At 39.4% G+C, this 24,437-nt stretch overlaps 1 protein-coding gene across 2 annotated transcripts in view; it reads right to left on the reverse strand.

Moving 5' to 3' along the window:
* The window catches only part of Cals (calsyntenin-1), a 466,513-nt gene that overhangs the window by 337,121 nt on the left and 104,955 nt on the right, over positions 1-24,437 (reverse strand). For both annotated transcript variants that reach the window (XM_067140904.2, XM_067140903.2), the window contains exons 4-5: positions 6,081-6,289; positions 64-210 (exon numbers count right to left, since the gene is read on the reverse strand). In XM_067140904.2, coding sequence (XP_066997005.1) covers positions 64-210; positions 6,081-6,289 — 356 coding nt within the window. The remainder of the gene's footprint in view (positions 1-63; positions 211-6,080; positions 6,290-24,437) is intronic.

The following is a 24,437-nucleotide window of genomic DNA, read 5'->3' on the forward strand; positions in this document are numbered from 1 at the left end:
ATATAGAACAACTCAAACAACTGCAAATCATTTGGAGGGACCAAGTTTATTAAAACGTCATACCTTTCCATCCCAATTTGCAGACTCTGTTAACCTTGATGGTAACCATGACTGGAACCGACTGCTTCATACCACAGTCATATGCCACAACTGAGAGGATGTGGTTATGACTACGCTCATAGTCAAGAGGCTCAGTGTTACGTATTGCTCCTGAAAAGATTAAAACACAAATCACTGAACATTATAAATACACAAGTATGAAATCTAACAGCTAACAACAGGCTATAAATTGAGGAAACATGACAGTCTATAGCTCGATGTGTGAGAGATCATATTTAGGATAACGGAGGACGAGAGTCTACTATAAAGTGTGCATTCTTACCTGGTAAATTACTGGTCTAAATTTGTTTCTTATACTTTTATTATATAATATTATAGGAAAACAGCTACTGTTGGACACAGATATGGAAAAAAATATACTCTATTAAGGGCCATCAGGAATAAAAACTGGTAAGAACATATCCTAATATCTGTAGATCTTTAAAATAGGTGACAAGGACCATTTATTTGTAAGAACACACTGGGTGATGATTAACGAGAATGGAGCATAACTTCTCCCAAAGCAACCTATTTCCTATACAGAAATATTTACCATGACAGTTTCAAAACCAGCAACTTTAGAAAACAATTAATTAAAAACAACAAATAAGCCTTTTCCAGAAAATACTCTTACTTGTATTGAGAAAAACATTAGTCACAAACACAACCCACTTCTTGAAAAGATCTGCTATAAAATTAAAAAATGCATAATGTGATATATAATAATCACTTGTTTCGAACAAGAACTAAATATGTATTTACATGAACACATTCAGCCTGAATAATGCACTTTATGCCTTCAATTATTTGATCTAAAGAATGTGGTCCATAATTTTACAAAAATCACAGTAAGAAAGAAAAGCAGAAGAAAGGAGATAGTTGAAATATAGACTTGTACACAATGGTACCACTATGCCACATAGGTTTTCGAATCTCCCAGTGCTAAGTCAAAAGTTAATGTAGCTAACAAGGGAACTGATTTCAGTGTAAAATTCTAATCTGGTAGAACCTTAGTACACAACATTCCTACAAATTTTTACAATGACGTGGCAAAAACCATATGGGCCCATTTTCAATTTTGAACGCCAATATTGAACGGCGAAAACACACCAGGCGACGGCATTAGTGAGAAGGTGGGGAGAGGTAAAGCTGACCTTGAATCCTAGCAGCACGCGATGGCTCGTGGCAACTAGGCAGCGACCTGCTGTGCTGCGCTGCATGACCCACCTTAAAATTTCCCCTCACCCTTTTACCCCCTTGATTACAGTATAACATACATCATAATTTGATGTTTTACACTTGGCCATACTATAAAAAAAAAATAAACCGACCTCTCTCTTTTTTTTCGCCCCTCTTTTACTCTTTGTAATCCTTGCAGTAGTGGATGTTTTACAGAAAAGTGGTCAATGCAAAGAGACTGCTTGCACCACACGCACTTTGCAACACTTTCTTTTCTAAACATACCGCAAATATTTCGGACAGCACCATCCTTGAAACAAAACTGAAAGGGATTCACAAAGCAGGCGGGTTGTGTTTCAACATAACCGGATTTGTACCAACTATACATCCATATGTTACGAAACCACGGAGAACATAGTTGGTTGTGGGTCAATGACTGGATTTTTAAAATACTGTTGCGGTAATGAATGTTAATATCAAAATTGCATAATACAATCAGATCATTAAAAAACAAACATTTTTTCCATATCTGGAAACCAAGTACATCTGAATCTGAATCATTCCAGTAGTTCCCTCGGGAATAGTTGTAATAATAATAGTTTTGTTGGCGGGTTTTGACACTAATATATTTGCTTCACCTTGAGCTATCCACGAATCCAAGAGTAAAACATGTCCGGCTCCATGGCTAAATGGTTAGCATGCTGGCCTTTGGTCACTGGGGTCCCGGGTTCGATTCCTGGCCGGGTCGGGGATTTTAACTTCATCTGGTTAATTTCTCCGTCTCGGGGGCTGTGTGTTCGTCTTAAATGTATAAGTTTAATTCATCAAAGTTGATTCATAATTATTAATCAGAAACATACAAAATTGTAGCTGGCTACAATCCAGGAGACAGTGGGTTCGAACCCCACTGTCAGCAACCCTGAAGGTTTTCTGTGGTTTCCCATTTTCACACCAGGCAAATGCTGGGGCTGTACCTTAATTAAGGCCATGGCCGCTTCCTTCGCATTCCTAGGCCTTCCCTATCCCATCGTCGCCACAACACCTATAGCAACTAGCAAAAAAATTGGTCGGTAAGACAGAAAGCCAAAATTTAAAGTATAAAAAAAGAGTAAAACACTATCGCCTGGAACATTTTGAAAATAAACATCTTGTAACCACTTTTGAAGTAACTTTTTAGCTAACTTCCCAAACGGTAAAAGCAAAACAAATAAATTATCTTCTGTAAACAAACTTTTTTTTTTAACAATACAACCAAATTCACAGTCCTTTTTTTTAACAAAACGAACAGTTTAAGTAACAGTTCTCTATAGGCAGAAATTACAGGCTGAATTGTATAGCTGCGTGTTAATGAGTTCAACGATTGCGCTTCTGCGAATATATTTTTCTCTCCCTTTAAATGTAGTGTATGTCCAGCATGGAACGCACTTGGTCTGTGTTAAAAACGCACTTTGGAGATTGAGTGTTCATTAATTGGGATGCCTCTCCTACAAAAATTGTTGTGTTCGATGCAAGGTCAAGCTGATCGACTGTGTAGCTTTTGGTTACAAATTTCGTAACTTTCCGGGAACAAATATTGAATTTATTTTTAAACTTTCGTACCCAAAAGGTTGAGGCGCAAAAGGTATCGTCATGAACACGCCAAGCATTCTTCAGGGCCCAGGCAGATGCGCGACCTGCTTGAAAAACATCCAGTGATACAAGGTAGTGGCAGAATTCATCACGAATTTCATCAGAAATGGGATTTTCAGTGATTGAATGATGGAATCATAAAGAATTAAGAGAGAAGTAGCAGTAATTACAAAAACATGCACAGAAGCTTGATCTGCACATTGATGCCAATAAATTTTGTATACTAGGGGTATTTAAACTGCACACCTTCTCTACGGCCATCTATGCTGACGGACTTTAACTTGTAAACTCCCAAAAATTTCGTCTTCTACAGTTAGATGGCTCAACCATCAATTTGCTAGCTCACTCTCTTGGACTAAAAGTAAACCAAGAGCTTAGGAAATTTTATCTTTGTTACTGGTAAACATTATTTTTTTTGAAGACTGTTTTAAATTTACCAAAGTTGTGAACACTTCAGTTGGTTCCTCCTCTACTGTGATCTACCTATCAGATGCTTGTAAATATGTTCTCTAGCCAATCAAAACTGGGGAGTGTACAGGAATCCAGTTTATCAGCAAAGTGTAGTTCAATTTAATCTGGAAGCTTCCCCTTATGGAACTATATAGGCAGGGCACTTTAGGGCCGTCTGGTCTGAATTGCTCCAGTGCTTGGGAGTGAGATTTGACGGGGGCCTAGGAGGCAGAGGCGCGGCCTGCTTGAGGAACATCCAGCGATACAAGGTAATGGCAGAATTTATCTAAACATGTGATAGCGCCTGTGGGTAGTTTGAGGGGAAGGTTTCAGCCGTTTTCTTGTAATGCAATTTTGTAAAATGGTGGTTTAAATGTAGGATTTTTGGTAAAGTCTGAGGACTCCAGTTCTATCCCTACTGGAAAACATGTAATGTAAGAGAACGAAGCATGGTGACCCTTTTCCATCTCCTATTCAACCTTGCAATTAGGTGACTTAATTGATGTTTTGGCACCGCTGAAGAAGAGAGTAGTTAGCTCTTGAAACATGTACAGTAATTAAGTATAATAAAATATGTGAAGTACTGACAAGGTGGGAAAGTGTTCTATAGAAATTGGAATGTAAGTCAATATGGACAGGATTAACCAACATGGTGAAAATAATCAATTCTAATTTCGTAATTGTGAAGTTTTTGCCTAATTACCTATCTGCAGACTTTTCCACTCTTAGACCTGGTAATACCAGTTCACTAAGATCAGATAGCAGTCTGAACCACAAAAAACTTCCCGAATCCTTCTAGATTACCTGAATTCAAACACAGTTATAATATTGTCTATCATGGACCTATTACAGTAGATAGACTTAAGGATCCCACCTAATCAATACGTATTTATTTATATGTGACCATTTATATACATCACATTGAGGGACTAGATTCAATCATATAATGATCATCTTCAGTCACTGATAACTAAAAATCGACAAAGTATTCGACTGCATGTATACATAAAATAATGACAAGATTTATACACTGAAAATTGGTTGATGTGCTCATGAGTTATGTTGTGATGTTTAATGTGTCTTAGAAAGTTAAATTTGCCTCAGTGACATCACTACAGGTATAAATTCTTAAAATCAAAATACTTCTAATAACAATCACATTTGATAAAATAGTATATATTGATGAATGTCAAATTCATCCCATTTAATTAGCCGAGTCCATGGAAAGTGCATATATGAGAATTTCAGCATTCACATAATCATGAAATGGCACATGAGCACTGTCAGTCAAAACCTAAATTGGGTAATAAGATGATGCTAAGGAAAAATTAGCAGGTTTTTCTTGAGAGAACTTAATAGAGTTGATTTACCTGCGTTTAATTTGTGAACTTCTATTGTTTTCTGGAAGTTTGAACGAGGTGTAGTTAGTTTACATTTGTAGAACCTCATAGCTGTATATGAATTTGTAAACTGTGCCAATACGGGTTGTTGAAGATAGCATCTCTGGTAGCACCGTCGCTGCTGATTGTACACAGACTAAAATTCTATCTTCATTGGTTGTTCGAAATATTTGCGCTCCTAACCCACCAAAAGAGTGACTTTGGAAGATGTGCAAAGCTTATTGGTTACTTTCAAATCGATATCCTGCTCGACCATTTGCGTACATGTATGGAAAATGAATACCGAATTGTCTGAATAATAGAACAATGTAGTAACAAAGACATTTATCTTATAAAAAAAGGATGAATTGCAATTATATTTTGAAAATTAATCTTAAACATCAGGAGAAGGGCAAAATTTTAACACACATCAAATAGGGAGAATGAAAGGGGCCTAAAAATAAATTTTATAATTCCGAGCATTTTGTTATACTGGCATTTGTTACAGTGACATTTTACTGTACTAGCACAAGTCCAGTAAACCTTTCCCATTCCTCTTAGCTTCCGTATCATTCCACCATTTACCCCTTACCTTCATATAATCTTCATTTCCCTTTCCAATTTTTGCACTGAAATCATTCATTAGCAGGCTACTATTCTTTTTAAATTATAAAATTTTAAAAAGTGCATCAAATTATATAATTTTTACATGAAGTATCATTTACCTTGACTGATATTCCCCATATAAAATGAACAGGAGATATATATGTCAGAGAGAGAGAGAGAGAGTCTCTCTCTTGATTAGTCTGAGTGTGTTTTGATGATGTTTTTAGCTTTACATCCTACTACCTATTTTTACAGTTTTTAGAGATGCCAAGGTGTAGGAATTGTGCCCTGCAGGAGTTTTTTCATGTGTCTGTAAACCTACTGATGTGAAACTCAAGAGTACTTTTTAGAATAGGATAAAGTCAAGAAAAGTTTTATTTCAGAATCCCATATTCTACACACAGAAGAAAAGTAGAAATGAGGCTAGGATTGTTACAGATTCCTAAATGTGACAAGACCGAACAACTTAAGGAACAACTGCCTCTCAAATACAAAACTTTGAAGCACACCAATGTATAACTAGTTAGTTAAAAAGCTGACACATGAAAATCATCACATCTCATCAGTGTCTCCAAACTAAGAAGTACCAACTATTGTGATATTACTGCCACAGAGAGGCAAAAGCTGCATAGACAGGATGTAACATGATTGACAAGGCAGAGGTTTACAGGGTCATTTATAGAAAGTCATAAAACTGAATGATTTCATGAAATATGGTTAAACAACAGCATAATATACCTTCATTGTCAATGGTAAATGGTTGATCACTGGTGAGTATCTCATATTTACAAACATCTCCATACTTTGGTGTACAGTCCCTGTCTGTTGCTTCAACACGAACAATCTCTTCATACAGACGGCCCTCATCCACCTGATATACATAAGATGGGTCCAAGAAAGTAGGAGGGTATTCATTGATATCCACAACAGAGATGTGAACAGTTGCACTGAAAAAGAAACAAAACAGCATTTTCATATCCAATCCAGATCACATAGAACAGTTATAGATATGATTCAACATTAGAATGCTGTATGTCTCCACAGGAACTCTCCTTAATACTGGCTTCATATAGACAAAGGAAGTAAGCTATAGCAGAATGTCGCAGGGACTGCTCATAGTTTGATGATGATTATGATGATGCTTGTTATTTAAAAGGACCTAACATCTAGGTTATCGGCCCCTAATGGTACAAAATGAGACAAAATGTAATGACAATTTGTAAGTACAAAACTCATCCACTGACCAGAATTTAAAACATGATGAGGAGGAATGAATGGATGAATATGAATTTAAAATAATCAGCAGATTCAGGTCACAATATTTAAAGTTCAAATAATTCCAAAATTAATCCCCTGACTTAGAATTCAAAAAAAGAGACGACAAACAATGATTATTAACTTACAACAATCAGTAGATTTGACCTCCAATGCCCTATTTCCCCAGAAACTATCTTAAAACAATAGTACATACTGACCAAGGGACTGCTTCCGAAGCACAATCCTGAATCGATGACGCTTGTTGTCTAAAGAGATCCAAATTCCAGGTCAATGGAATGGTACTTATTAGTAGAGTAAGAACAGTGGTATTTCTCATGTAGTGGTACTAATCATAAGTAACGTACACTTATGGTGTTCCACATATTGTGGTACTACTCACAGGTAATGTAATACGCACAGGTTACGCAGACCTATGGTGTTTCTCACATTACGGCGCCACTCACATGGTTTTCCTCACAGAAGTGCATCACAGGCAATGCAGACCCACGGTGTCGCTCATACAGTGGTACTAATCACAGGCAACACCCAGACCTGTGGTGTTTCTCACAATGGTACTAATCACAGGAAATGTAAGCCCGTGGTGCTCAGCATATAGCGGTACTAATCACGGGTACTGTAAAACCCATACTGATTCATCCTCTTGTCGCTACTAATCATAAACCTATTGTGGACCTAATATAGTGGTACTACTCGTAAGTAAAGCCGACCCATGGTGTTCCCCACGTGATGGTAATAATTACAAGTAGTCCCATGGTTCTACAAGAGGGAATCAAATATAAATGGGATTTTATTTTTTATTTAAATTGGTTTATTGAAAAACACAACGCAATTACAATTTATATTTCCACATAGTTTCCTGCTTTGGAAATGCATTTGTACCAGAGTATGGACAGCTTTTTGATGCCCTCATCATAAAAAGAATAGGATTGTGTCACCAGCCACTTGCGCAAGAAGTCTTCCACACTCTTGTCAACTTCAAATTGTTGCTCTCCTAGAGCTTCTTAAAGCGGTCCAAACAAATGGAAAGAGCAGGGCGATAAGTCCAGGCTGTAAGGACGATGATCAAGTGTAGTCCAGTGCATTTCCTGTAACTTGGAGACAGCTGCAGTATGGAGCCATGCATTGTCATGGAGGAGGATGACCTGTTGAATTGGTTGGTCCCTTCTTTTGCGGCGATATGCAACACTCACCTTGTTCAACAGCTCTCAGTACCAAGCAGCATTGATTGTGCGTTGCTCATGCAAAAAATCAATCGGTAAAATGCCCGCTTCGCCGATCAAAAAAACAGTTGCAAGGACCATGCCAGCTGACAGTCGAGTCTTGGCTTTCACTGGCGCTGCCTCCCCTTTCCTCTGCCACTCCTTACCGGCTTATTTGGATTCAGGAGTGTAGTGATGGACCCATGTTTCGTTGCAGGTGACTATCTGGCTCAAAAATGCATCACCTTCTTCCGCAAACCTTGCTGTAAGCCTCTGACAGACCTCCAAATGTCTCAACTTCAGATTTTTGGTCACAAGGTGAGGGACCCATCTGGAACACACTTTATGGAACTGTGATGATTGCTTGACAGCTCCCATAACCGAGTCCGACTTGTTCTGCAATTACCGCGTGAGTTGGCCGTGCAGTTAGGGGAGCGCAGCTGTGAGCTTGCATCCAGGAGATAGTGAGTTCAAACCCCACTGCCGACAGCCCTGAAGATGGTTTTCCATAGTTTCCCATTTTCACACCGGGCAAATGCTGGGGCTGTACCTTAATGAAGGCCACGGCCACTTCCTTCCCATTTCTAGGCCTTTCCTAGCCCAACGTCGCCGTAAAACCTATCTGTCGGTGCGACGTAAAACAAATAGCAAAAAAAGTTCTGCAATTTCTGATACTCTTGCCCATCGATCGTCGTCAATAATGTCTTTAACCCCACGAATGTTTTTGTCTTGAATGCTGGTCTGAGGACGGCAAATGTGTCACTGATTTTCCACACGTTCTCGTCCTTCCTTGAACTTTTTATGCCAGGCAAACACACGCGTCCATGCCAATGTTTGATCACCGAACTGTGCAGTAAATCTCTGGCAAATTTCCGCCGCTGTAACTCCTTCACGAGCAAGAAATTTTATAATTATGCGTTGCATAGTGGAGGGGTGCACCTGTTGTTCTGACATCGTGTTACTGACGAAACGGCAGGAAATATCTAACAGCACGCTCTTCCAACTCCTAATGGTCTTTCATAAGTATAGCAGAAGCGCAGTGGGCAACGACATAGTATGTGTCGTGTAAAATAATGTCAATTGAGGAATTGGCTAATACAACTCCTGTTAATCCACCGATAGTGAAGAGGAAAACAAATCCTAATACTCAAAGTTGATGTTCAGGAACAGAACTCCCGCTTATATTTGATTGATCTTCGTAATTCATTCATCCCTTGATCGCCCTTTTAGTCGCTTCTTATGACAGGCAGGGGATACTGTGACTATTCTTTGTCTGCATCCCCCCCACCCACAGTGCTCATAGTTTTGTCAGGATTATTACACAACTATTGATTTTTTAAATCCTCCAAATCATGATGAGGATTTGTGTTAATTAGTAATTATGCCTAAGTCTGACAGGCCAGAAGCTACAGTATGAATATGCATACAATGCATTACAAATTTAAGTTTTAGAGTATGGCTAACTTGACTTAATATGATTTAAAAATTATAATCAAAATATGAGGACCATCCAGAAATTAAACTTTTATATAGAAAAAAATAGACAGAGTGTTACATGAAAAACTTCAATGGCACACGATACAGCAATGTTAGACCTATTTTTCGACAACAATCACCACCAGTTCATGGTGTGGGTTACTGTAGTCACATCCTAGATCGTGAACCATGGGCAGCGGCTGAGTGGCCTAGTAAGTGGTCCTGAGAGTCGGGATACCAGTTGCTATGGAAAGGGAGTCGGCATCTCGGACATATTCTGAGTTGTGGCCCTCCTTGTGCTCAGGCGGCTAGGACTACACAATTCAACGGTGGTCCATAACCTGTTAGAGGAGAGATCCTCACTTGGACTATGTGCAAGTAGGGTAGCATCCTGCTTCATGAATTTACCAAGCTCAGAACATTTTAAGCAAGCCTTGGACCTATGGGAGTAACGGAGTCCCACTCCCATTTGACAGGCGAGAGACTCCTTGGAAACAACTTGGCGAACAAAATGGAATTCGATGGGGAGCTATCAATATTAATGGGGCTTATGGAAGAAAGAAAGTAGAACTGGCCGAGTCTGCAAAGGGGATGCATCTCGATGTGCTAGGAGTAAGTGATATTCGGGTAAGAGGAGATAACTAGGAAGAGATAGATTATAAAGTGTACTTGACGGGTGTTAGAAAGGGAAGGGCAGAATCTGGGGTAGGGCTCTTTATCAGGAATATAATTGCACACAACATAGTTTCTGTTAGGCACGTAAATGAGCGAATGATGTGGGTAGATTTGTCAGTTGGAGGAATTAGGACTAGAATTGTATCCGTGTATTCACCATGTGAGGGTGCAGATGAGGATGAAGTTGACAAGTTTTATGAAGCATTGAGTGACATCGTGGTCAGGGTCAACAGCAAGGATAGAATAGTGCTAATGGGCGATTTCAATGCGAGAGTTGGGAATAGAACTGAAGGATACGAAAGGGTGATTGGTAAATGTGGGGAAGATATGAAAGCTAATGGGAATGGGAAGCGTTTGCTGGACTTCTGTGCTAGTATGGGTTCAGCAGTTACGAATACATTCTTCAAGCATAAGGCTATTCACCGCTACAGATGGGAGGCTAGGGGTACCAGATCCATAATAGAATATATCTTAACCGACTTCGAATTCAGGAAATCTGTTAGGAATGTAAGAGTTTTCCGGGGATTTTTCAATGATACATACCACTATCTGATCTGTAGTGAACTAAGTATATCTAGGCCTAGGGTAGAGAAAGTGAAATCTGTCAGCAAACGAATAAGGGTAGAAAATCTCCAGGACGAGGAAATTAGACAGAAGTACATGGATATGATTAGTGAGAAGTTTTGAACAGTAGACAGTAAGCAGGTTCAGGATATAGGAAGTGCATGGGTGGCATACAGAGATGCTGTAGTAGAAACAGTAAGGTAATGCCTAGGAACAACTGTGTGTAAAGATGGGAAAAGGCAAACATCTTGGTGGAATGATGAAGTGAGAGCAGCTTGTAAACGTAAAAAGAAGGCTTATCAGAAATGGCTCCAAACAAGGGCCGAGGCAGACAGGAATTTGTACGTAAATGAAAGAAACAGAGCGAAACAAATAGTTGTTGAAACCAAGAAGAAGTCGTGGGAAGATTTTAGTAATAACCTGGAAAGGCTAGGTCAAGCAGCAGGGAAACCTTTCTGGACAGTAATAAAGAATCTTAGGAAGGGAGGGAAAAAGGAAATGAACAGTGTTTTGAGTAATTCAGGTGAACTCATAATAAAACCCAGGGAATCACTGGAGAGGTAGAGGGAATATTTTGAACATCAGCTCAATGTAAAAGGAAATCATCCTGGTGGTGTTGCGAACAGCCAAGCTCATGAGGAGGAGGAAAATGATGATGGTGAAATTATGCTTGAGGAAGTGGAAAGGATGGTAAATAAACTCCATTGTCATAAAGCAGCAGGAATAGATGAAATTAAGACCTGAAAGGGTGAAGTATAGTGGGAAGGCAGGGATCAAATGGCTTCATAGAGTAGTAAGATTAGCATGGAGTGTTGGTAAGGTACCTTCAGATTGGACAAAAGCAGTAATTGCACCTATCTATAAGCAAGAGAACAGGAAGGATTGCAAAAACTATCGAGGTATCTCATTGATTAGTATACCAGGCAAAGTATTCACTGGGACCTTGGAAGGGAGGGTGAGATCAGTCGTTGAGAGGAAGTTGGATGAAAACCAGTGTGGTTTCAGACCACAGAGAGGCTGTCAGAATCAGATTTTCAGTATGCGCCAGATAACTGAAACGAGAGGAATAGGCAGTTGTGTTAATGTTTTGTAGATCTAGAGAATGCATATGAGAAAGCATATGACAGGGTACCGAGGGAAAAGATGTTCGCTATACTGGGGGACTACGGAATTAAAGGTAGATTATTAAAATCAATCAAAGGCATTTATGTTGACAATTGGACTTCAGTGAGAATTGATGGTAGAATGAGATCTTGGTTCAGGGCACTTACAGGGGTTAGACAAGGCTGTAATCTTTCGCCTTTGTTGTTCGTAGTTTACATGGATCATCTGCTGAAAGGTATAAAATGGCAGGGAGGGATTCAGTTAGGTGGAAATGTAGTAAGCAGTCTGGCCTATGCTGACGACTTGGTCTTAATGGCAGACTGTGCCGAAAGCCTGCAGTCTAATATCTTGGAACTTGAAAATACTGTAGATGCAATGAGTATGGTATGAAAATTAGCCTCTCGAAGACTAAATGGATGACAGTAGGTAAGAAATTCAACAGAATTGAATGTCAGATTGGTGATACAAAGCTAGAACAGGTCGATAATTTCAAGTATTTAGGTTGTGTGTTCTCCCAGGATGGTACTATAGTAAGTGAGATTGAATCAAGGTGTCGTAAAGCTAATGCAGTGAGCTTGCAGTTGCGATCAACAGTATTCTGTAAGAAGGAAGTCAGCTCCCATACGAAACTATCTTTACATCGGTCTGTTTTCAGACCAACTTTGCTTTACGGGAGCGAAAGCTGGGTGGATTCAGGCTATCTTATTCATAATTTAGAAGTAACAGACATGAAAGTAGCAACAATGATTGCTGGTAAAAACAGGTGGGAACAATGACAGGAGGGTACTCAGAATGAGGAGATAAAGGCTAATTTAGGAATGAACTCGATGGATGAAGCTGTACGCATAAACCGGCTTCGGTGGTGGGGTCATGTGAGGTGAATGGAGGAGGATAGGTTACCTAGGAGAATAATGGACTCTGCTATGGAGGCTAAGACAAGTAGAGGTAGACCAAGGCGCCGATTGTTAGACTCAGTTTCTAACGATTTGAAGATAAGAGGTATAGAACTAAGTGAGGCCACAACACTAGTTGTAAATCGAGGATTGTGGTGGCGTTTAGTAAATTCACAGAGGCTTGCAGACTGAACGCTGAAAGGCATAACAGTCTATAATGATGATGTATGTATGTATGTATGTAATCACCACCAGAATTGACATACTCATCATATCGTGGGATCAACTTTTGTATGCTGGTGTCGAAGTCTGCTGTTGCCTGGCAAAGGAACCAGTACGTGACACTAGTCCTCAGGTCTCCGTTCGTGTGAAAATGCTGACCGGGGGACAGTAATTTCTTGAGGTGCAAGAACAGATGAAAGTCACTGGGAGCAAAATCAGGACTGTACGGTGGATGATCGAACACCTTCCAGCCGAACTCCAGCTGAACATTTGCTGAGTGCTGAGGCGTATGTGGACGAGCATTGTCATGGATCAGCACAACATCTGCATGGACCATTCCACACCTTTTGTTTTAACTGGCCCATTGCAATTTCCGAAGTGTTCCACAGCAACGGTCCGCATTCGCTGTTTCACCCCCGGGCAGGAAGTCAATGAGCAAAATGACCTTCCTGTCCCAGAACACAGTCCACATCACTTTCTGCACCGACACAGTGTTTCACAATACCAATATAAATGGTCCGTTATTGGACATTATAAATTTTCCAGCTAACTCATTCTTGGTTGCCAGCATTTCGCCCTCGTGTGCTAGGGTGGGCTCATCAGTTGGTACCTAGCACACCTACCAATACGCTGGCTAATGCATACCGTGGAGGCCACTGCGTAGGCTAACTGGAGCCACCGGCAGTGCCAATGCACTAAGAGACTTTGTCTATTTACCGGAGATCCACTGTGACACCAATGCACTGGCTGCTGCTTGGTTTCTAGGGTAAAGGGAGCAACCCCATCTCATTGCCCGTGAGAATGCTGTCGAGGAACTCATCACAGTAATCATGGTAATGCTGCAGAAATGGCAGTGGTACTCTTAAGTAATGCATGACAATTTCATTAAAGAAATATTGCAATACCTCCAGAAAATGGCTGCTGAATTCCGTAATCGTGAAGCGACGGTTCTCTATAATACTCTGACGCACCAGCTCTTCAGTGTCATCACTGATCAGGGACGGTCGCCCAAGGCCCTCTTCATCATGGACATTTTGATGACCTTCAGCGAAGTGCCTACACCAGCGACACACCATCTATTTGCTCATGATCTTCAGCCCGTAGACCTGACACAGCTGACAATGAATTCTGATTGGAGCTATGCTTTGTGCATTCAGAAACTTTATCACAGACCAAACCTCGTAGGTGACAGCAGAAAGAACACAAGCCGCCATTTCGAGCCACTGCTGCTGCGCTACTGACTTGTCCGACCGGTATATTGCTACGTCATAGATCTGTCGTGCATGCTCATACTTCCTAACTAAATATGTTAACTTTACAAGAAAAGAAATATGGCAACTCAATATCTGGATGGCCTACATATAAAGCTAAACATCTTGGTATATCAATTATATGAACCTACAATGTATGGCATTGCTTATATGAGCCCTTAAATCAAAAATCCCTAACAAATTAAGTACTATTGACTCCATACTTATCTGGTTAGTCGTTACTCCCCATTTGTTTTTAAAATTAGTAATATTCTGCTGTTTAGGCTGGGAGATAACACATGACAAGACTTTTATATTAACAAATACTTCTTAAAAATAGTCTTTTAGGTCTAATTGAATTTAGTTATTTCAACATATAGCACCAATAGAGACATCCTCCATTTACAGGTGGCTTTTATACAACATTACATAATAAATAAAAATAATGTTAATTGCTTTATGTCCCACTAACTACTCTTATACAGTTTTTCGAGACGCCGAAGAGCAGGAATTTAGTCCCGCAGGAGTTCTTTTACGTGCCAGTGAATCTACCGACACGAGGCTGACGTATTTCAGCACCTTCAAATACCACTGGACTTAGCCAGGATCGAACCTGCCAAGTTGGGGTCAGAAGGTCAGCACCTGAACCATCTCAGCCCTCAGCCCGGCATTATATAATAATGATATAGATGTTGATTCGCATAGGGGATCTGAAATATTTGTCCCAAATGAGTAAATTTATTCCCTACAGGAATCAACATCTATATCATTTGATGGCCAAGCAGGAATCAATTTTCGGTATTGAGACAAAGTCTCTCATAGTGCATTGGCACTGCCGGTAGCTTCAAGTCGCCTATGCAGTGGCCTCCATGGTATACACTAGCCATGCATCTTGGTAGGTGTGCTAGGTACCAACTGATGAGCCCAACCTAGCACACTGGAGCAAAACGCTGGCAACCAGGAATGAGTTAGCTGGAAAATTTATAATGTCCTATATTACATAAAAAGGAAGAGAATTTGGTAGAAATAACAAGAAGATGGTATTAAATTTTTAAAATTGGAGAAATAAGACAAAGTAAAACCAAACAATAATACAATGAATTCAGTATGCTTGTTTGTACCAGCATAGTTAATATAAATATTAATTTCACTACACACTGAAACATTTTTCTAAAATATTATTTTTAAAAAAAGACAGTCATTTCTTACTGACAAAATAATGAAATATTTGCTTCAAGTTCAGAGGATATTACCTGTGTGATACCACAGTTTCCACATGATGCACAGTTTCGAAGAGTCATGGTAGTCAATGCTCTCACTACACACAGCAATTTTGTCAAAATGATAATACAGTGGACGCAGTTTATTGTAATCACGGATAATGCTATCAACCGTATTATATAATCACTTTTATGAAGTCCCATACGGACAAATACTGAAACATTGAAAACCTTCCGTTTATTGTGATCATGAATTCGGTTTATGTTATCACATTTGTTTTCAAGGATTTCGTTCTGAAGTATGCCGAGTAGAGAGCATACAAAGAAAATGCTCCCAAATTTAAAAAAAAACAACCTTTTAATACTGCGCCTGTCTTGGAAGAAACAAGAAAATCTAATGTACAAACGAAGGCATGGTGAGCAGGACACTGATTTTGTCGCTGCTGAGAGGTGGATAGAAGAGTGGCCTAAAATTGCATCTGAATTCCCTACCGAGTATGTGCATAATGCTAATGAGACCGCACTGTATTATCGCGCCTTGCCTGAACACAGTGCTGAAGGCTGTAAAACCTCCAAGGAACGATTAACAGTTATGTTGTGCAAGTATGTTTGCTCCAAAGAAAAGACTGTTAGTGATTGGGAAAAGTAAGAACCCACTTGCTGGCATCAATAAGTTTCCAGTGGGCTATCATTCCAACTCTAATGCATGGATGATTGCCCTGATAGATACTGTACCGGGAAAAAGAATGTCTGTCTTTTGGGGCCGCTGACACTAGCTTGAAGAGCAAGGATGTGGCACCTAAACATTGGAGTTGATACAGAGTTGTTCATTGGAAATAAATTCATATCACCTTTCATACAAGTTGAGTTGAAGTGTTGTAGCAGGCTGGAATCTCCGGACTCCGGGATGGTTACTGGACATGGTCTGAACAGGAACCATACCCGTCCTGGATGTGAAGTTTTCAACGTTCTAAAATTTCTCGAAGTTCTAGGCGCACACGTTGCAGGGTTCGATCTCGCATGATAATACTGAGAGGTGAGACGTGGCACGCACACAAGTCCCCCGTATAGCATTCAACTCACTTGTAACACTGTTAAATAAATTAACTTTAACCTTTAAATATGCATTCACTCATTGCAAGTGGGATATGTTAAATTTTAATGTAATTGTCACTCGAATCTTGATTCAAACCCCTCGTTGAATCACAAAGGCTCATAAATTATCACTTGAAAGTAAGACAATTAAACTGAATATCTGACCACATGTTGGATGTCAGCCGAACTAATACTTGGGAAAATTATGTACAATTTATAATGTCAAGTTCACGATGCAAGTCTGTTAAAATTGGCATGACAGACTGGAACTTTCTATTAGATCAGTAATCTTTATCATCATAGTTCCTTACTTACTGACTTTGTCAATTTATAATCAGAACACAATCGTGAGCGCAAAACGCACAGTTTGTGTAAGCTCACGACATATTAGCATGTTCATGATAAATTAAGCAAATTTAATTGCACTCGGAAATGTCCTATTCCGTCTCTGAATAATTATCAAAATTATGTGCACTTGAAGACTTGCTCAGCACTGTCTTTAAATAATTATTAAAACTAAATGGCACTCGAAGAGAGTCTAATACTGTTCGTAAATAATTATTATGAAGTAGAAATTGTAAGTTCAAATATGGCACTGAAAAATTCTATATTCACTCGGAACTTCACAGGAGGAAAACATAAATTCAGATATGGCATGGGTATTCTATGTTTCCACAGTCTGTTACGATGACACAAGTTTAAACACAAGTTCAAATGTGGCACTCAGAAATATTCTATGTTCCCACAATTTCTTACGAAACACAAATTCAAACGTTGCGGAACACAAGTTCAATGTGGTATTTGGAAAATTAAAACACACTCAAGAAAGTTCTATGTTCCCACAGCTTGTTGTGAAACACAAGTTCAAATGTGACACTCGGAAATATTCTATGTCCCAAAGTTTGTTTAAGAAACACAATTCGAACACAAGTTCAAATGTAGCACTTGGAAGAGTTATGACACTCACGAGAAAAATTCTATTTTCCCAAAGTTTGTCACTGAAACACAAGTCCTAATACAGCACTTGAAGAAAATTATAAAGTTCCGCCTCCGCTGGAACCGAGCACTATAGATGCGAAGTCTCGTCGGACCAGAGATTCAGTCTGCCGCACTTGTAGAGCTCCACCCATCACCCGTATCGCAGAGATGGTGGAGTATTACTGACCCTGTAGCCTGGATTGCCCTCCTTTTATACCCGGAGCTGACGAAACATCTAGAAACGTGGATATTATCCATCTCTGAAACTCCCAAAGTATATGGTGGATTTGCTCCAGAATTTGATAGATTGCATCTGTTATGATGGCCTACACGTTGGCGGTGTAAAAACGACACCTTAACTCCAAGTAGACTTTTACACACGAGTCGGAACATTACCATACGTGGTCACGCCTGGCTGCATGAAGCTAGCTAGAAGCGGCTACGTCACGGCTGTGCACGTCAGCGAGTTCGCTGGGCTGCCTATCCCCCACCTCGCGTGTAGTTTAACACACATACTTCAAACTTGTTTTCACGTAGCGGTGTTTCCGGTACAATACTGAAGTGGGATAGTAGGCTGGACCGTAAAATAGTTTAGGTGGTTGACAATTGTACAGCAGACATTGTGAATTGTGAGCTCAAGAACACCAATATGGTTTTCTTACTGGCGAATATGACTTCATTAATTCAACCATGCGATCAAGGAATCATTCACGCCATGAAATGCACATAATAATTTAAAAAAAAAACAGAGTACTCACATAAAACTAATGCCAATGTCCTTGCCAAAACAACCAGCCTTCTCGATACCCTGCATCTTCTAGCCATGTCATGGGATAGTGTCTCAGCACATACAATAAGGAACTGTTTCTGGCAAGGGGGATTTTTAAGGGAGTTACCAGAAGCAAAGGAGAATGTTGAACAAACTGAGGTCATCCTGCCTGCCATCTACTATGCTTCACGACAGGACAGGATTGCAAGACAAAAGGAGCATCTTGGACAGTTTTGCAGACACGTTTGAAAAGTATCACTCACCTGCCGCGCTAAGTGTAATCTGTCCACTTCGTCCATGTGTGATATGGGCCTGACCTCAACAGCGACCTCTCCAGCAGAGGTATTTTCAATTCTTGCATCTTTCCCTAGATATTAGGCCCGTTTAAACAACAAGCATCATCATCATCATCATCATCATCATCATCTTCATCTTGCATCTTTGGATACCTCCAAATCATTTGGTCCAGATGACGTACCCGCAATTGTTTTGAAATAATATGTATCTGAGTTTGGTAAGCCACTTAGCATCATAATGAATATGTCACTCTCGTCGGGGTATTTTCCGTGTGAGTGGAAGAAATGTTACGTCATACCAGTGTTCACGAAAGGAGACAAAATGGTGTTAGATAACTATAGGCCTGTTGTTATTGTCCCTGATTTCAAACGTGGCAGAGAAGATCGTGTATAAGAGATTGTACAGTTCAGTTTCACAGTATATTAACATTTTCACGGCTGAGTTTTGATGACCAGCCGAGCCCTCTGGGTCGTTTTTTTAAAAAGGAAGACGCACTTTTACAGATACATTTTTACCAATACTATTAATGGAATGCATATCATCCTCTCAGGCCCGCAGCCCAATACGCGGCTGGGGATGAAGTGAGGCCGGACGCCCTTTCTGATGCAAACCTCAGTTGAGAAGTTGAGATGAAATGAATGATGGTGAATGAAACTGGGTAAGGAAGTGGAAGTGGAAGGAATCGGCTGTGCCTTATGAATAGGAACTGTACCGGCATTTGCTTGGGAGTGCAAAAGAGAAAACACACCAAAAAATAATAATAATAATAAATAAATAAATAAATAAATAAAATTGCAGCACAGTTGACGGTGGGGTTCGAACCCACTCACCTGCCGAGTGCAGAGCTTGGCTCCATAGCCGTAGCATGTTAATATGCGCGGCTACTCCACTCGGTGATACTCTTACTGAAATATAATGTAAAATCGTTGATCCAAGAACAGGTATTATCAAAATCATTTACATTTGTGGAAAAAAGTTATCTGAAGAGGGGTGACAATTCCGCACGAGATTTATTATTACTACTTTGTCTCACACTTTCTTGTAGTTCAATATCGCCACATATATATTCTCCATCTTCATTATCAAAATATAGCTCTCCAGAATCACTATTTATGAGGAAACATTCAATTTCTTCGTCAACAAGAGATGAACGTATACTTCAAGACGCCATGGTGGCTACACATTAGCGGGAAAGATGTTCCACTCCAACGAAGCTGAAATAACACTAGATCGCTTTCAAAACACACAAAATGGAGTGGTATATCTGCTGTAGAGAACTTCTTTGAGCATTTGCATGGAATCGCAAAGCATGACACTATATTGCATTCATTTGTGAGATCGGTGAAGTACACACTGCACGAAAACGTATATATACGGGTTTGGTGGACGAGGCACGGCGATCAGTAACATATATATACAGGTTTGGCACTGAATGGGTTAATATACCTCAGCACGGTTTTGTACAGAAACATTCTACATGTCCAATATGGTGGTGTATATCAATTTCATTTCAGAATCTCTGTATAAAAGGCAACAAGTGGATGTTGGTTACATGGACTTCTCCATAGCCTTCGTTTCAGTTCATCATGATGCTCTACTCATCAGATTGTCAGCATACAGGATAGGAGGAAGTGCCCTGGAGTGGATTAGAATCTATCTCACTAACAGGGTTTGCATAGTAAAATCTGATGTCAAAGCCGTACTATCCTACTTCCGGTATCTCCCAAGGCTCTTTACAGGGCCCTCTTTTCTTTTTCATATTCATAAATGATATAATGTTTACACAACACAGTAATTGCCTTCTCTATGCTGACAATCGAAAGACCTTTAAGGTGGTGAATAGTGAGTTGGACTGGAAGTTGCTACAGTCTGACTTAAACCGACTGAATAACTGGTGTCAAAAGTGGCTACTTAGTATGAATACTTCAAAATGCAATGCAATTATATTTTCACATAAGCTGGAACCAGTAAATTACCCTTACGATTTATGCAATTTTCAAATAGATTGTGTGAATGAAATAAATGATCTTGGTGTGACACTTTCAAACTGGCTTGGGCTTTCTTTTGAGAAACATTTAGAAAAGATTTCTTGGAAAGGGTTTAAATTACTTGGCTTTCTGACAAGAAACTGCACCGAATTTGTTTCTCCTAGAACTCTGATAACTTTGTTTTGCACTCTAATGAGGCATTGTTATATTATTGTTGCGAGGTGTGGCTACCTTCTCAACAGTATTTAATACAAAACTTGGAAAGAATCCAATTAAGATTCATTAAATGGATCAGCTACAAAGGTTTGAGTATTTCTCTCTCTTGGATTAAGAGTCTTTTTGTGAGACTATGAGTATGGGGACATTGCACTCACGCCGCAGATGTGCCAGTGCCCTCTTTCTTTACAAGTTTCTGACGAATAGAGTGGATTGCTAAACATTATTGGAGTTGATTCCATTACATGTTCCTCATCGCAATGCTAGGCAAAAGTATACTTTCCATCTGCCTGAAGTGAGAACTGTGGCTCGGGCAAACTCATGGCAGCTGAGGGCACTAAAATCACTTAACCCATTAGAGCATAAAGTTAATTTTTTGTTTTATATCAATTTATCTACACATTTCCACCCTTAATAATTGCAGAAATACGTTCCAACAATCAGAAAGTTCATACAAGTGCTAGTTTTATTTATACAGGCCGTCTGATATAATGGACGCTATGCACTCAGGTCAGTACAACAACACTAGTTACTCAGCATTATATTGTACAATAATGTTGCAAGCTAGGTAGTGAGAGAGTTAGATTATCTTATCCAATTTACACTGTAAAGTAGATGTACAATTTCCACTAAGGACTTATCACAATACTGTATACACTCTTTATCATTATGTATTTACTGATTATGATATCCACAGAAGCATTTCAGGTGAAGTCCAAACTGGTCAAGCTGATCCACTCTTCAGATGCCACTGTAGGACTTGAACAGACACTTGCGGTACAAACACTTTGCATATTTTTTTTAAATGCTGGAGCAGCTTGATGTCCCACTGTTTGTAGTTCGTACCAGCAGTGACAACACTGTTGTCATTCCAGTGCACCAGCAATGCACCACCAAAACTCCTGCAGTTGTATGATCCCTTTCTTCTTTTTTCCTGTCTGCCTTTCTTTGAAGGGGGCATAATGCGGAAGTTTATTCCAACAGAGAAATAATGAAACAATTGATGTAACGTGCCTATTAGCGAAAATTGAGCTGCAATTCAGAGATCACAAGGAGCATAAGGAATGTCTTAACTGGGGAAACTATGTTGAATTCTTGCAATTACTATCGAAATATATTATGAAACTCGACACATTTATAAAATGCAAAAGTATTCAAAGGCACACGAAATCTAATCCAAAATATTAAAAACTATGAAATAAAAGATGCACCTTTAGTTGCATAATGCTTGATGAAATTACAGACGGACCGAGCGAGTTGGCTGTGCGGTCAGGCTCGCGCAAGTGTGAGCTTGCCTTTGGGAGATAGTGGGTTCGAATCCCACTGTCAGCAGCTCTGAAGATGGTTTTCCGTCGTTTCCCATTTTCACACCAGGCTGTACCATAATTAAGGGGCCATGGGTTACTTCCTTCGCACTCCTAGCCCTGTCTTACCCCACTGTCGCCTTACGACCTATCTGTGTCAGTGCTACATAAAGCAACTTGGAAATAAAACTCCAGATATTGCAAAATTATAGCAACTTTCCACAGTAATTCGTTATGTAAAAGAGCGCGAAACTCAGGAAATATTTTTAAGTTTCACTGACGTCAGCAAAGATTGATTAAGCTGCTGCTGTGTTAAGTGAAGTAGTCTTCAAACCCCATTTGGATTTTCAATGCGAGGACAAGCTCGTAGCTCAAGGGTACGGCAGGGCAGCAACATTTTCTGCCCACATAAATTGTCTGCAGGCACTGGTGAAGAAAAGATGCCCACATCACTTTTCGTACATTGTTATACACATCAGCTTAACTTAATCTTGTCCCAGTCAGTTAATTTCGTAAAGGAATGGAATATATTTTTTAAGGCTTTAAAAGAAAACCCCATTTTTTCTTTCTCATTTCTCAAAGTGTATGCATGCAATGAATTCATCAGAAGTAAAGAAGTGTTATCCAGCAGTTGATGCAAGTATAATGGACTAGTATAATTTGGAAACAATTCTCTAACCCATGGGTAAATAATGGAAATATCGATTGTTATATTATTATTATTATTATTATTATTATTATTATTATTATTATTATTATTATTATTATTGTTGTTGTTATATCCGGACTTTATTTGGTATAAATCATGGTCTTATTACTTGTGTATTATTTGTGAAGTTATCTCATGCAACGTCTGAGCACTGTATGTATATTAATATGAGTTTATTTAATGTAAGAACACGTAATTAATAGTATATAATTTATTATTACCCATATATATTGTTACCGTGTTTTTGTGGTAGTTATGCGTGAAAGAAGGTGCGGGTGTGAACGGGTCTCAAACTACGAAAGTAAAATTAATTTAAAATTTAACCAGGTTATATTTTCTTTTCAAAAACAAAGAAATAACAAGCATGGCAGGTACAAAGTAGCAAGTCAAAGGGTAGTTACAATATTTACAGGATTTGGGCTTCGAGCCCTGAAAACACAATGCTTGGGCAATCAGCTCAGTTTTACCTCCAAACACAAGTTTCAACAAAGGGGCAGAAAACCCCATTCATGCCTAGGAGCCCTAGCTCCAAATTACACTGAAAAGCCTCCACGAGGCATACAACACTCAATTTACAAAAGAGCCACTCGCTCTCAACTTTAAGCCTCTCAAAGGCCACACCGAACTCCACCTTCAAGTTGTCCTCGCTGGACATAGACACAGGGGTAAAATACCCAACCTACTGAGGTCTATTAAATGAAAAGAAGGTTGATTACATGACCTCTAAAATAACAATTTGAGAGGAGGCGAACTTGCACTCCTGATAGACTTGTTTTTTTTTTTTTTTAAACCCAATCTGGCTCTAGGCCACTAATGCAAGGGCTAATCCCATACTACAGAGGTGACTTTAGAAAAGAACAATTTGTATTACGTTAACGAAGAATAGGTTGAGAAAATAAGTTCACCTCAAAACAATATGAGTGGGAGCTTGAGAGGGTTAGCACTCTCTATCCCAATATGCAGCTTTAAAAGAGAATAGATGAAAAGAGTAGTTACATTTTAGGAAAAGGTTACATAGTGGAAACGCTTCGAACCCGCCCCGAGAGTTAAACTGCCGACCTAGCAAGAAAAGAAGTTATTAAGAGGCCATTACCTGGTGTTGAACAGCTGGAGAAGAAAGAGGCGCTTCCCGCCCCCTGCTATGTACTTTACACACTGAAAGATGGAACAGAAGTGGCCCGGAGACCCTAAAATCAGCAGTTTATATACTCTCGCGGAAGGTTCTAGGCGTTAGGGGAATGAGAACACCCTCCCACGAGGATTTTATTGGTTCATCAATAAACCCCCTACACAATACTAAGAAGAAACACATAATTGGTGGAAAATTAATTTAAGAAATTCGGGATAGGCTAGATTTAAAACAAGGGGAAAGGAGGGGTTAATATTGCCAACTTAACCAATGACTGAAAAAAATTTAGCAAAGACAAACATTTGAAATAAAAATTTCTCCAACAAAATAGTTCTTTGACTTCGCACTAGGGTGCACTATTGTTGATCTTCAGTAGTGTCCTCTAGAAGAGAAAGTTCACACTTCTTACTTCAAGCGAAACAAAAACACATCAAAAATGACACAGTTCAAAAACTCAAAATTTTCCACGTGGTGACATCTTCTGAGAAAGTAGAGAATTAATAGCGTAGATAAAGTTCAGACTTCCTCCAGCAGAGGAGTTTCAACTGGCGCAAATTTTAAATTAGCGGCGTGGAGGTGTACCGCCCGGTACATATATGATGTATAAATCCACTGCAATATTGTGCAACACACAGTAATAGTCCAAAACAACATATATTTGGAACTAAAGAGTTACAGAAAATTCCATTCATTGTAAGTAAGTTATTGGAGACTCTCAAAATTACGAGA

This window comes from Anabrus simplex, chromosome 2, assembly GCF_040414725.1.
Source record: "Anabrus simplex isolate iqAnaSimp1 chromosome 2, ASM4041472v1, whole genome shotgun sequence".
In the NCBI taxonomy this organism is placed as follows: domain Eukaryota; kingdom Metazoa; phylum Arthropoda; class Insecta; order Orthoptera; family Tettigoniidae; genus Anabrus; species Anabrus simplex.